This window comes from Palaemon carinicauda, chromosome 2 (assembly GCF_036898095.1).
Source record: "Palaemon carinicauda isolate YSFRI2023 chromosome 2, ASM3689809v2, whole genome shotgun sequence".
In the NCBI taxonomy this organism is placed as follows: domain Eukaryota; kingdom Metazoa; phylum Arthropoda; class Malacostraca; order Decapoda; family Palaemonidae; genus Palaemon; species Palaemon carinicauda.
This window is the reverse complement of record NC_090726.1, coordinates 54,333,858-54,345,656: the sequence shown is the minus strand read 5'-3', so window position 1 is coordinate 54,345,656 and position 11,799 is coordinate 54,333,858. Positions and strand designations below refer to the sequence as shown.

Here is an 11,799-nt window from a genome sequence, read left to right as displayed (position 1 = left end):
TGTGAATATAATCACTAATATTACATATATTTCCTCTGTTAGGAAGGCTTTATCACAATATTACAAATGTACAAAGGAATAGCTAGCAGTCAAAATACATGCCTTAAAAATCCTAAATGCTATTCAGAAAATACAAAAGAAACTTCAGTGCTTCAGGTTAACCAAAACCTGACCAATTCAGGCCCAAAAATAATAATACAAAAGATAATATTCTTTTTTATTTACTAGAACGAAAAATTTGTTCACACTGGCGGGAACTCTTTCTCATCATCGAATTTAAGGACACTCTTTGGAGGAGATTCACATGCTGCTGCCATTTCACTCATCTTGTCTGAATCTGTCAAAATACAGACAAATACTGTAGTGTATTACAAAAATAATTAGTTAGTAACTTCCTTTCATATTGTAAGTATAGAGCTTTCATCAAAAATATGTTATTTTGATAATAAAATAAATTTTTGAATATACTTACCCGGTGATTATAATAGCTGCAACTCTGTTGCCCGACAGACAACTCTACGGTAAAAACTCGCCAGCGATCGCTACACAGGTTGCGGGTGTGCCCAACAGCGCCATCTGTCGTCCAGATACCCAGTACTCAATGTAAACAAAGACTCAATTTTCTCCTCGTCCCACTGCGTCTCTATTGGGGAGGAAGGGAGGGTCCTTTAATTTATAATCACCGGGTAAGTATATTAAAAAATTTATTTTATTATCAAAATAACATTTTTCAATATTTAACTTACCCGGTGATTATAATAGCTGATTCACACCCAGGGGGGTGGGTAGAGACCAGCAATATATGTTTACACTTTTATGAGCTAAGAGTTTTTATTTCATTTTAGAAGTTATCAAAATAACAAAAACAAAATAAATAGGTACCTGGTAAGGAAGTCGACTTGAACAATTACTCTGCCTTTTAAGTACGTCTTCCTTACGGAGCCTCGCGATCCTCTTAGGATGCTGATCGACCCCTAGGATCTGAAGTATCAAGGGTTGCAACCCATACAACAGGACCTCATCAAAACCCCTAATCTAGGCGCTCTCAAGAAATGACTTTGACCACCCGCCAAATCAACCAGGATGCGAAAGGCTTCTTAGCCTTCCGGACAACCCAAAAACAACAATAAAAACATTTCAAGAGAAAGATTAAAAGGGTATGGAATTAGGGAATTGTAGTGGTTGAGCCCTCACCCACTACTGCACTCGCTGCTACGAATGGTCCCAGTGTGTAGCAGTCCTCGTAAAGAGACTGGACATCCTTTAGATAAAAAGACGCAAACACTGACTTGCTTCTCCAATAGGTTGCGTCCATTATACTTCGCAGAGATCTATTTTGCTTAAAGGCCACGGAAGTTGCGACAGCTCTAACTTCGTGTGTCCTTACCTTCAGCAATGCTTGGTCTTCCTCACTCAGATGGGAATGAGCTTCTCGTATTAACAGTCTGATAAAATAGGATAAAGCATTCTTTGACATAGGCAAAGATGGTTTCTTAACTGAACACCATAAAGCTTCAGATAGGCCTCGTAAAGGTTTAGTTCGTTTTAAATAGAACTTAAGAGCTCTCACAGGGCATAAGACTCTTTCTAGTTCATTGCCTACAATATTCGATAAGCTGGGAATATCGAACGATTTCGGCCAAGGTCGAGAAGGTAGCTCATTTTTGGCTAGAAAACCAAGTTGTAGAGAACATGTAGCTTTTTCTGACGAAAATCCGATGTTCTTGCTGAAGGCATGAATCTCACTGACTCTTTTAGCTGTGGCTAAGCATACCAGGAAAAGTGTCTTTAAGGTGAGATCTTTCAGGGAGGCTGATTGTAGCGGCTCAAACCTGTCTGACATGAGGAATCTTAGTACCACGTCTAAATTCCAACCAGGTGTAACCAAGCGACGCTCCTTCGTGGTCTCAAAAGACTTAAGGAGGTCCTGTAGATCTTTATTGTTGGAAAGATCTAAGCCTCTATGCCGGAAGACCGATGCCAACATGCTTCTGTAGCCCTTGATAGTGGGAGCTGAAAGTGATCGTTCTTTTCTCAGGTATAAGAGAAAGTCAGCTATCTGAGCTACAGAGGTACTGGTCGAGGATACAGATACTGACTTGCACCAGTTTCGGAAGACTTCCCACTTCGATTGGTAGACTCTAAGGGTGGATGTTCTCCTTGCTCTAGCAATCGCACTGGCTGCCTCCTTCGAAAAGCCTCTAGCTCTCGAGAGTCTTTCGATAGTCTGAAGGCAGTCAGACGAAGAGCGTGGAGGCTTTGGTGTACCTTCTTTACGTGTGGCTGACGTAGAAGGTCCACCCTTAGAGGAAGACTTCTGGGAACGTCTACTAGCCATCGAAGTACCTCGGTGAACCATTCTCTCGCGGGCCAGAGGGGAGCAACTAGCGTCAACCTTGTCCCTTCGTGAGAGGCGAACTTCTGCAGTACCTTGTTGACAATCTTGAACGGTGGGAATGCGTATAGATCTAGATGCGACTAATCTAGGAGAAAGGCATCTATGTGTATTGCTGCTGGGTCTGGGATGGGTGAGCAATATATTGGGAGCCTCTTGGTCATCGAGGTTGCAAAGAGATCTATGGTTGGTTGGCCCCAAGTCTCTTGCATACATCCTTGTGGAGGGTCCATTCTGTTGGAATGACTTGCCCCTTCCGACTGAGACAATCTGCCATGACATTCAAGTTGCCTTGGATGAACCTCGTTACTAGTGATATGTTTTGACCTTTTGACCAGATGAGCAGGTCTCTTGCGATCTCGTACAACGTCAGTGAGTGGGTCCCTCCTTGCTTGGAGATGTACGCCAAGGCAGTGGTGTTGTCCGAGTTCACTTCCACCACTTTGCCTTGAAGGAGAGACCTGAAGCTTTTCAAGGCCAGATGTACTGCCAGTAGCTCCTTGCAGTTGATATGCATTATCCTTTGACTCGAGTTCCATAGTCCCGAACATTCCCGACCGTCTAATGTCGCGCCCCAGCCTACGTCCGATGCGTCCGAGAAGAGAACGTGGTTGGGAGTCTGAACAGCCAGGGGAAGACCCTCTCTTAGGCTGATACTGTCCTTCCACCAAGTCAGGCAAGACTTCATCTTCTCGGAAATGGGGATCGAGACCGCTTCTAGCGTCTTGTCCTTTTTCCAGTGAAATGCTAGGTGGTATTGAAGAGGACGGAGGTGTAGTCTTCCTAATGACACAAACTGTTCCAGGGATGATAGCGTCCCTATCAGACTCATCCACTTCCTGACTGAACATCGTTCCTTCTTCAGCATGTTCTGGATGCATAACTGGGCTTGGCTTGTTCTGGGGGCCGACGGAAAAGCCCGAAAAGCTAGACTGTGAATCTCCATCCCTAAATACACAATAGTTTGGGATGGGACCAGTTGTGACTTTTCCATATTGACAAGGAGACCCAATTCCTTGGTCAGATCTAGAGTCCACTTTAGATCCTTCAGACAGCGACGACTGGAAGAAGCTCTGAGAAGCCAGTTGTCCAAATAGAGGGAGGCTCGGATGTCCGCTAAATGAAGGAATTTGGCTACATTCCTCATCAGCCTCGTAAACACAAGAGGAGCTGTGCTTAGGCCAAAGCACAGGGCTTGAAACTGGTAGACAACCTTTTCGAAAACGAATCTCAGAAAAGGTTGGGAGTCCGGGTGGATGGGGACGTGGAAGTAGGCGTCCCTTAGGTCTAAAGAGACCATCCAGTCTTCCCTTCTGACCGCTGCTAAGACTGACTTTGAGGTCTCCATGGAGAACGTCTGCTTTGTGACAAAGACATTCAGAGCACTGACGTCTAGCACCGGCCTCCACCCTCCTGTCTTCTTTGACACCAAGAAGAGTCGGTTGTAGAATCCCGGAGATTGAAGGTCCGAGACTCTGACCACTGCTCCCTTCTCTAGTAAAAGAGACACCTCCTGTTTCAAGGCTCGTCTCTTGTCTTCCTCTCTGTACCTGGGAGAGAGATCGATGGGAGACGTTGCTAGAGGGGGTTTCCGTACAAACGGGATCTTGTACCCCTCTCTGAGCAACTTCACAGATTGTGCATCTGCGCCTCTCTCTTCCCAGGTCTGCCAGAAGTTCTTGAGTCTGGCTCCCACTGCTGTCTGAAGAAGCTGGCAGTCAGACTCTGCCCTTAAAGGACTTGGTTCCTTTCTTCTTTCCTCGCTTCCCTTCGGCACGAGCACCTCCTCTGCTGGAGGCTCTGCCACGAAAGGGCGGAATAAAACGGGACGCTGGAGTGTCCATCCTTGGTCTAGCTGACAAGGTAGGCAAAGGGGTAGCTTTGCGAGCGGAGGACGCAACAAGATCGTGAGTGTCCTTCTGTATCAATGAAGCGGCTATTTCCTTAATCAGATCTTCTGGAAAAAGGCACTTGGAAAGAGGAGCAAAAAGAAGCTCGGATCTCTGGCACGGTGTAACTCCAGCTGAAAGGAATGAGCATAGGTTTTCACGCTTTTTAAGGACTCCGGACACAAATGATGCAGCAAGCTCACTAGACCCATCACGTATGGCCTTGTCCATGCAGGACATAATGAGCAAGGAAGACTCTTTCTCTGTCGGAGAGATCTTTCTGCTTAGGGCTCCTAGACACCAGTCTAAGAAGTTAAAAACTTCGAAGGCCCTAAAGATACCTTTCAAAAGGTGGTCCAGGTCCGATGATGACCAACATATCTTTGAGCGTCTCATGGCAAGGCGGCGGGGAGAGTCTACGAGGCTTGAGAAGTCGCCCTGGGCAGAGGCAGGAACTCCCAAGCCGAGAACTTCTCCCGTGGCATACCAGACGCTCGATCTAGAAGAGAGTCTAGCAGGGGGAAATGTAAAGGCTGTCTTCCCTAAACTCTTCTTGGACTGCAACCATTCTCCTAACACCCGCAAAGCTCTCTTGGACGAGCGTGCGAGGACGAGTCTAGTAAAGGCAGGAGCGGTAGACGGCATGCCTAACACAAACTCTGACGGAGGAGAACGAGGAGCCACAGAAACAAACTGGTCCGGAAACATCTCTTTGAAAATGGCCAAAACTTTCCTAAAGTCCAAAGAGGGTTGAGAAGACTTAGGCTCGTCCAATTCTGATTGTGGTTCATCTATGTGTGCAGCAACATCATCATCAGAAAGTCCCTCATCCGATAACTGATGAGGAAACGGCAACGGAGTGGGTAACGGCTGGTTCGCTGAGTCCGGTCGCACGGGTGCATGCGTGACTGAGCCGGACGCAACGTCATGGAACTGCTGCCCAGTCTGTGAACTGGCAACAACCATGGCAGCGCGGGGACGCACAGCGTCTACTCCAGACTGTCTAGACTGATGTGGGTGCGCAGTGGAAACCACACTGGGTTGCGGAGGTTGACGCACCGCGTCAAAACAAAGCAACTCTGACGGTTGGTGAACCTCCCGAACGTCAACGGAGACCTCCGTGCGTCGCTTAACGTCAACATGCGGCTGGCAGATCACACTGGAACGCATGGGTGGCGGAACTCTCTCAACTGGTGTGCGTGAGAAGGTTACCTCAGCGTCCACAGGACGAACAACCAATCGTGTGGAAGGTTGTAGCTGGTGCGGCAGCAACCTTCTCCGCACGAAAGTCCTGCATTAGAGACGTTAGTTTAGACTGCATGTCTTGCAGTAGAGACCACTTAGGGTCTATAGGAGCAGGTGCGGCGACAGACGGTGTTACTGTCTGAAGCGGTACCGCTTTGCCTCTCTTAGGCGGTGAGCAGTCATCGGATGACGGCAGCGAGTCCGAACTGACCCAGTGGCTACAACCGGGCCGTTGGACTTGCGCTGAAGGGACCGACTTGCGTTAAGCGGTCGTGAGACCTTGGTCCAGGGTTTCTTGCGAGAAACACCTTCCGAAGACGAGGTATAAATGGGCTCTCTCGTCTTAGTTAGGTAGGGGCGATCTTGGGTAGATACGCCCGATACCACGGAGGGAACGTCTGTTCGCTGATTAAAGCCTCTCGAACCCATTTGTCGTACGACATTGCTTCTCCCCTGTACTTGGGAGCTTGCAAGAGGTCCCGGACTAGGAGGACGACAGGCACGAACAGACGAACCCTCAAGCGCAACACTATCCACAACACAATCACTCGGCACTTTAGCACTTCCCACTGCACTTTTGCACTTAAGCTCCCTCACATCCGCCATGAGCTGATTACGGTCACTAGCAAGGGACTCAACTCTCTCACCCAGAGCCTGGATGGCACGCATCATATCAGCCATCGAAGGATCCTGAGTGCCAGGAGGGGGGTTAGGAGCAACCACTACAGGGGAAGGAATAGGTTGTGGGGCATGAGGAGAGGATATATCAACAGAACGAGAAGAACTTCTCCTAACTCTATCTCTCTCTAGCCTACGTGTATACTTTTGGAATTCGATAAAATCGAATTCCGAAAGCCCAACGCACTCCTCACACCGATCTTCCAATTGACAGGTTTTATCCCGACAATTGGAGCAAACAGTGTGAGGGTCGATAGAAGCCTTCGGAAGACGCCTTGAACAGTCCCTAGCATTGCACTTCCTAAATTTTGGGACTTGTGAAGGGTCAGCCATTTTGAATTGGTCAAAGGGAAATTCAAAAACTATCAAAAAGTCATCAACAAAGAATCCGTTATCAAAAAGAGTTTGTACGTCTTGTCGATAGCTCGACAGAGAGAAAATTGAGTCTTTGTTTACATTGAGTACTGGGTATCTGGACGACAGATGGCGCTGTTGGGCACACCCGCAACCTGTGTAGCGATCGCTGGCGAGTTTTTACCGTAGAGTTGTCTGTCGGGCAACAGAGTTGCAGCTATTATAATCACCGGCTAAGTTAAATATTGAAAATTTACTTTTCAGAAGAGTACATATCTAACTCTAGGCCAAGCAAACATTCACAAGGAAAAATCATATACAGTACAAATTACTTTACACAATTTTATCTCTTAAATTCACGATAGTAATTTAAGAGAGAAGGAAAATTAGGCTATACAACAGAATACAGTAGCCAATGGTGCCTTTTCAGGGGGGCTAAATTTCTTCATTGTGACAAAATTAATGAAAACAGCAATAGCACTGGTTCATGTGGGGGAAATATTGTTGTCACTGCACCTAATGAAGTGCACTGCAGTATATGCATTACTATGGGTCTTTGGAGCATCCCTTCAGTCCATGTTGTGTCCATTTTATAGCCTTCCACTTTACCAATTTTCTCGCTTCCCTTTTTCCAAACTGCTGTTCAATCTGTTAATCTTTACCTTATAATGCAACTACAGGGCTTTTTGTTCCATTACACTTAAGTATTAAATGGCACAAGTTCCAGATATTAAATAAATAATACAGTATTAACAGTATCAGTCTTCATATCTTACATCTACTGTATAGCTGGCAAATAGAAAATGGTGCCCACAACTATGGAAATACAATGATACTTAAAAATAGATCCAACAACAGAAAATGCATAGCTTTACCAAAAATGTCTTATTCTCATTTTTCTTTCATTAATTGTTAGTCAAAATTATTCAGACTTAAATGGGTTTTTCTCTCATTGAGATGGTAGGTCCTTAAATAGATTGATGGATAGACCTGGAGAGTCAATCAGTATAGTCCATTTCTTTTAGCGAGTCATATTTGCACCGACTCGCAGCGGTGCCCTTTTAGCTCGGAAAAGTTTCCTGATCGCTGATTGGTTGAACAAGATAATTCTAACCAATCAGCGACCAGGAAACTTTTCCGAGCTAAGGACACCGTTGCGAGTCGGTGCAAATATGACTCGCTAGAAGAAATGGACTATAGAAGCTAATGGAATACAATCATACCACTGTTATTCATTTTTCATTCGTCAAACTTTATATTTAACTGCATCCAGTTAACCTAGGCTGTTTGAGCTCTGGTAAGGGTGATCATAGGTTAGCCTATCCTAACATGGTGAGGGAGTTGAATTTATATATAAAACAGCATTTCATTCATCTTAAATTGGGATATGTTTTGGGAAAAATTAGGTTTTCCAATGCAATATGGGAAAACAGGCAATTTATTGGGACAATTATTTCACAAATAAGAAAAATATTAAGGTAAAAATTTATATCTTGCAATAATGCCAAATGCAATCATTATTTGGTAAAAAATGTACATGGTGAAACACTTCGTTTAATTATTTTCTGATCATAACTAAAGAGGCAACTTAAGATGTAGAGTACTGTACTCTTTTTAATATATGTGCATAATACTTACAACATATTTCTATGGCTAACCCTAAACAACTAAACATGTTTACAACTGACATGTTTTAAAAAATTACCTAACAACAATTAATTTGTTAAATAATTGTCCCAATTTCCTGATAACTAATAAAACCTTCTGGTTCATTATAGACTTACATTGCGGAGGAAGTTCCACTGTTGGAGCACACCAATAACTACTATTAAGTTTTGTGCTGTATACATACTTACTTGCTAACGATTACCATTGCTGATTGGTAAAGTAATAGTCCCAGTTTGCTAAAAACCCGTTCCGATTACTTGTTTACTTGCTATTAGGAACCCAACTCTATAATCTTCTATCTATCAAGCTTAGTTACATGTAATGTTCTAAAAGAATTTATAAAATTCATTTTTATGAGTTTTGAAAAAGATGATAGCTTTTTATTATTATTCTGTATGAAAATAATCGCATACATTACTTAATGTCTCAAAGAGTTAAAATTAAGAAACAGATCTCCACTGTCAGGCACCATTTAGTGAATATTGGAACAACTGCTTTGCAGTTTTTCATGGCAAACTTTAAGATAATGATGAAAACTCTCTCTCCACATGGTTTTTGCTTTAGTATACTTTAATATAAATCCAAAGCAGTTGAGATATACTATCGAGTAATTACAATTAATAACCACTTAAGTAAATCCTGAAATTCTGAGCCCTTTTCCTTTCATGACAAAATAGCTTCAAATGCACATAGTACAGTGGTGATAAGGGGGTTTTGACAAGGAAAAAATCTGTTTTTGGGAGGTGGTGTGTGGTCGTAAGGACTTTCCTTTAAAAGATAGAACATGGAATCAAATACGACAGGATATAAGAAAGAATATTGCCTTTTCTGCCCAAGGGCCAGAATATCAGCGTGCAAAGCACTGGCTCGGTATGTATAAGGGAGACCAAAAGGTTCAAGCTTTTCTGAACCTATCAAAGATCTTACAAAGCTAAATTCAACTGCTAGTGAAAACCACATTTTTCACTGAAAATTATTACTACTCTAAAGAAAGATGGCAATGTCACCTGGAACTTTGCTTGGCACCTTACATCATCTTTCTCCCTATTGGAATATATTCTAGATATATTCTCCACCTCCCCTCACAAATCTAGTGGCAGGAAAGTTTTGGGGACCGCATAAGCACCCAGCCAAAAATGGTTATTCTTTCATCAAAATCCCTTTTTGGAGGTTAGTAACTTTTTAGTCCTCAAGGAGTAGTAACACAGCATGATAGACCAAGTAGCCTATAACCAAGTAAACGAATAATCTATAATTACATGCATGAATGGAAAGAACCAATGAGTCAATCCACTTACCTCAGGAGAGGGAATTCCTGGAAAGGAAGTTAAATATACATCATAGTACCTTTGCTGAGGGAATCCTCCCTTACCAGAGTTAACACTTTATGTGGCATGATCAAGCTAACTTCAATGCAAGCATGCTGAACTGTTTGGATTGTTTTCAGGTTGTCTTATAAACACCCTATACCTAGACCATCCAATAAAGGTCTGGTTACCTTAACACTGCATATTAGCAAAAAAGGCTTATTAAGATCCAATTTTTCTTTGGTATTTTATGGATGAAGTGTGGATCTGCCTTAATGATGACGAAGGATATGAGACAACATATAGCTGCTGTAGAATCAGTCTTGTTGGTCTGGGTATTCTGAAACAGACTACTTTCTGATGATGTTGATCTCAGCAAATAAGATTGCAGGGTGGACACCAGACAAAAGTTTTCACAATGAGACTGTACACTGAGATATAGAGAGGATCCAATCTATGAAGGAACATTTAATTTTTGGGTAGATAGAAAAAACGCAGAGTCAGTATCAGAAGACGGCCTATGGTGAGAAACTCCCGTTCTACAAGGAATGTCGTAATTCCGCTCCTCCTGCTTCTGAAGCTGTTTTTAAAAATACTGCCCTCTGAAGAAACTCTTTTAGGGAAGTCAAGTTATCTAATATTAACAAGATATCAAGGATTCTATTGAGTGACCAGGACATAGTAATTCGTCAAGACGGCCAAAGCAAAGCAAAGGACAGGACAGTAATTTTGTAAAATGTTTCTGAATCTAGATAAGACAAAAGTTTTCTTGAGGAGGTTTCATCGGGCAGATTTCTATGATGAAACTGCAGAGCGGTTAAACTTCCTATCATCAAAGAGGTTCACCAGAAAGAAAGCACAGAAGTCTGGGTTATCCAGCAAGATGGTCCTATCCTTAAAAAAAGTCATCCATGCTGTTCACACTAAATGATATCATTGCTATGCACTACTTTCGTGTTTTAATTCTTAGCGCTAATAGTTTTATTGATAAGATGAATTGAGTAAGACATCCCCCAAAAAGGGCCTGGAACTTAGGTGAAAATCTTATGACCACATAGAAAGGGTAAAATGATTAAAAGTGGTAACTCCAACTATCTCTATTACACGACCAAATAACTATATGAAAAGCAGTAAATGGCAAAAAAGATATTGTCCATCTACAATTTTGTTTGATGAGTGAGTTCTCTTCATAAATAACCATCTTACCTTTCCCAGTTATAGGTAATTGGCTTAATGAATCAATAAACATAAGTACACCACAATTCTTCATACATAAGAACATTCAGCTTCTTGGACTATCCATTAGGCCTAACTTGTACTTTCTGTACTAATCCAGAAATTATGAATATACTCCTGAATTCGATAAATATGCCATAAAACAAGTAGTACAAAGGTTCAACACGTTCCTTAATCTACGTCAGGTGTAGGATTTTCTGCCCTATCATAGAACAAAGAGAGAGAGAGAGAGAGAGAGAGAGAGAGAGAGAGAGAGAGAGAGAGAGAGAGAGAGAGAGAGAGAGAGAGATTCCTGTTCATGATTATCTAATAACGCTAAATCCTATTATGTATCTTTAGCAAAAAGCATAATTCATAAAAATCCATATTCTGATAGCAACAAACTAAAACAGATCAGACCCAATTTTATGTTTGCCATTCTTCCATGTCTTTTAGTTATACTAAAATGACCCTTGGATATTTAATGAATACAGTAGTCCTAAATGTAGATATGGTGTTGCTGAATCCCTTAATAGAGATCAAGATAAAATTAGCGTATGGGGCATGAAGTTGATCCCTAACGAAACTCAAGTGCAGTATGAGTGCAAGGTCGAGGACAGTGGCTCCTCAACAACCAGATCTCTGCATTGATAATGTTTCTTTAACTATATACAACACTTTTAAAATTTTAGGTGTAATTTTTCAATGCAAATATACTTTCGAGAAACAGATTCAGTCAGTTTCTTCTTCAATTAAATTTCTTATCCTTGATCTGGATATTATTACTATGGCACCGTCATTCAGTTAGTTCTTTGTACATGTTGCATATGATTTTTCATAATTTTGACCATCCTTTGCATTTGGATCTTCTCAGACTGTGCCATTCTGTACATACAGTATAGTACTAGTTATACAGTTAATTCTAACAGTCTTGCCTTTTCTAACTTATGGGCTGCCAATGCAAAAGCCCGTGTCTTGCATGCGGCAAGGCAATCTGAAACAAACGAACGCCTTTTCTATCATAAGGCTCAGTACTATACAGTATTCT

General features: G+C 42.3%; 1 protein-coding gene across 1 annotated transcript in view; it reads right to left on the bottom strand.

The window, feature by feature from the left end:
- Window positions 1–203: 203 nt before the first annotated feature.
- The window catches only part of Atg18a (Autophagy-related 18a), a 160,459-nt gene continuing 148,863 nt past the window's right edge, over window positions 204–11,799 (bottom strand). The window contains exon 11 of the mRNA XM_068356037.1: window positions 204–337. Coding sequence (XP_068212138.1) covers window positions 243–337 — 95 coding nt within the window. The 3' untranslated portion in view covers window positions 204–242. The remainder of the gene's footprint in view (window positions 338–11,799) is intronic.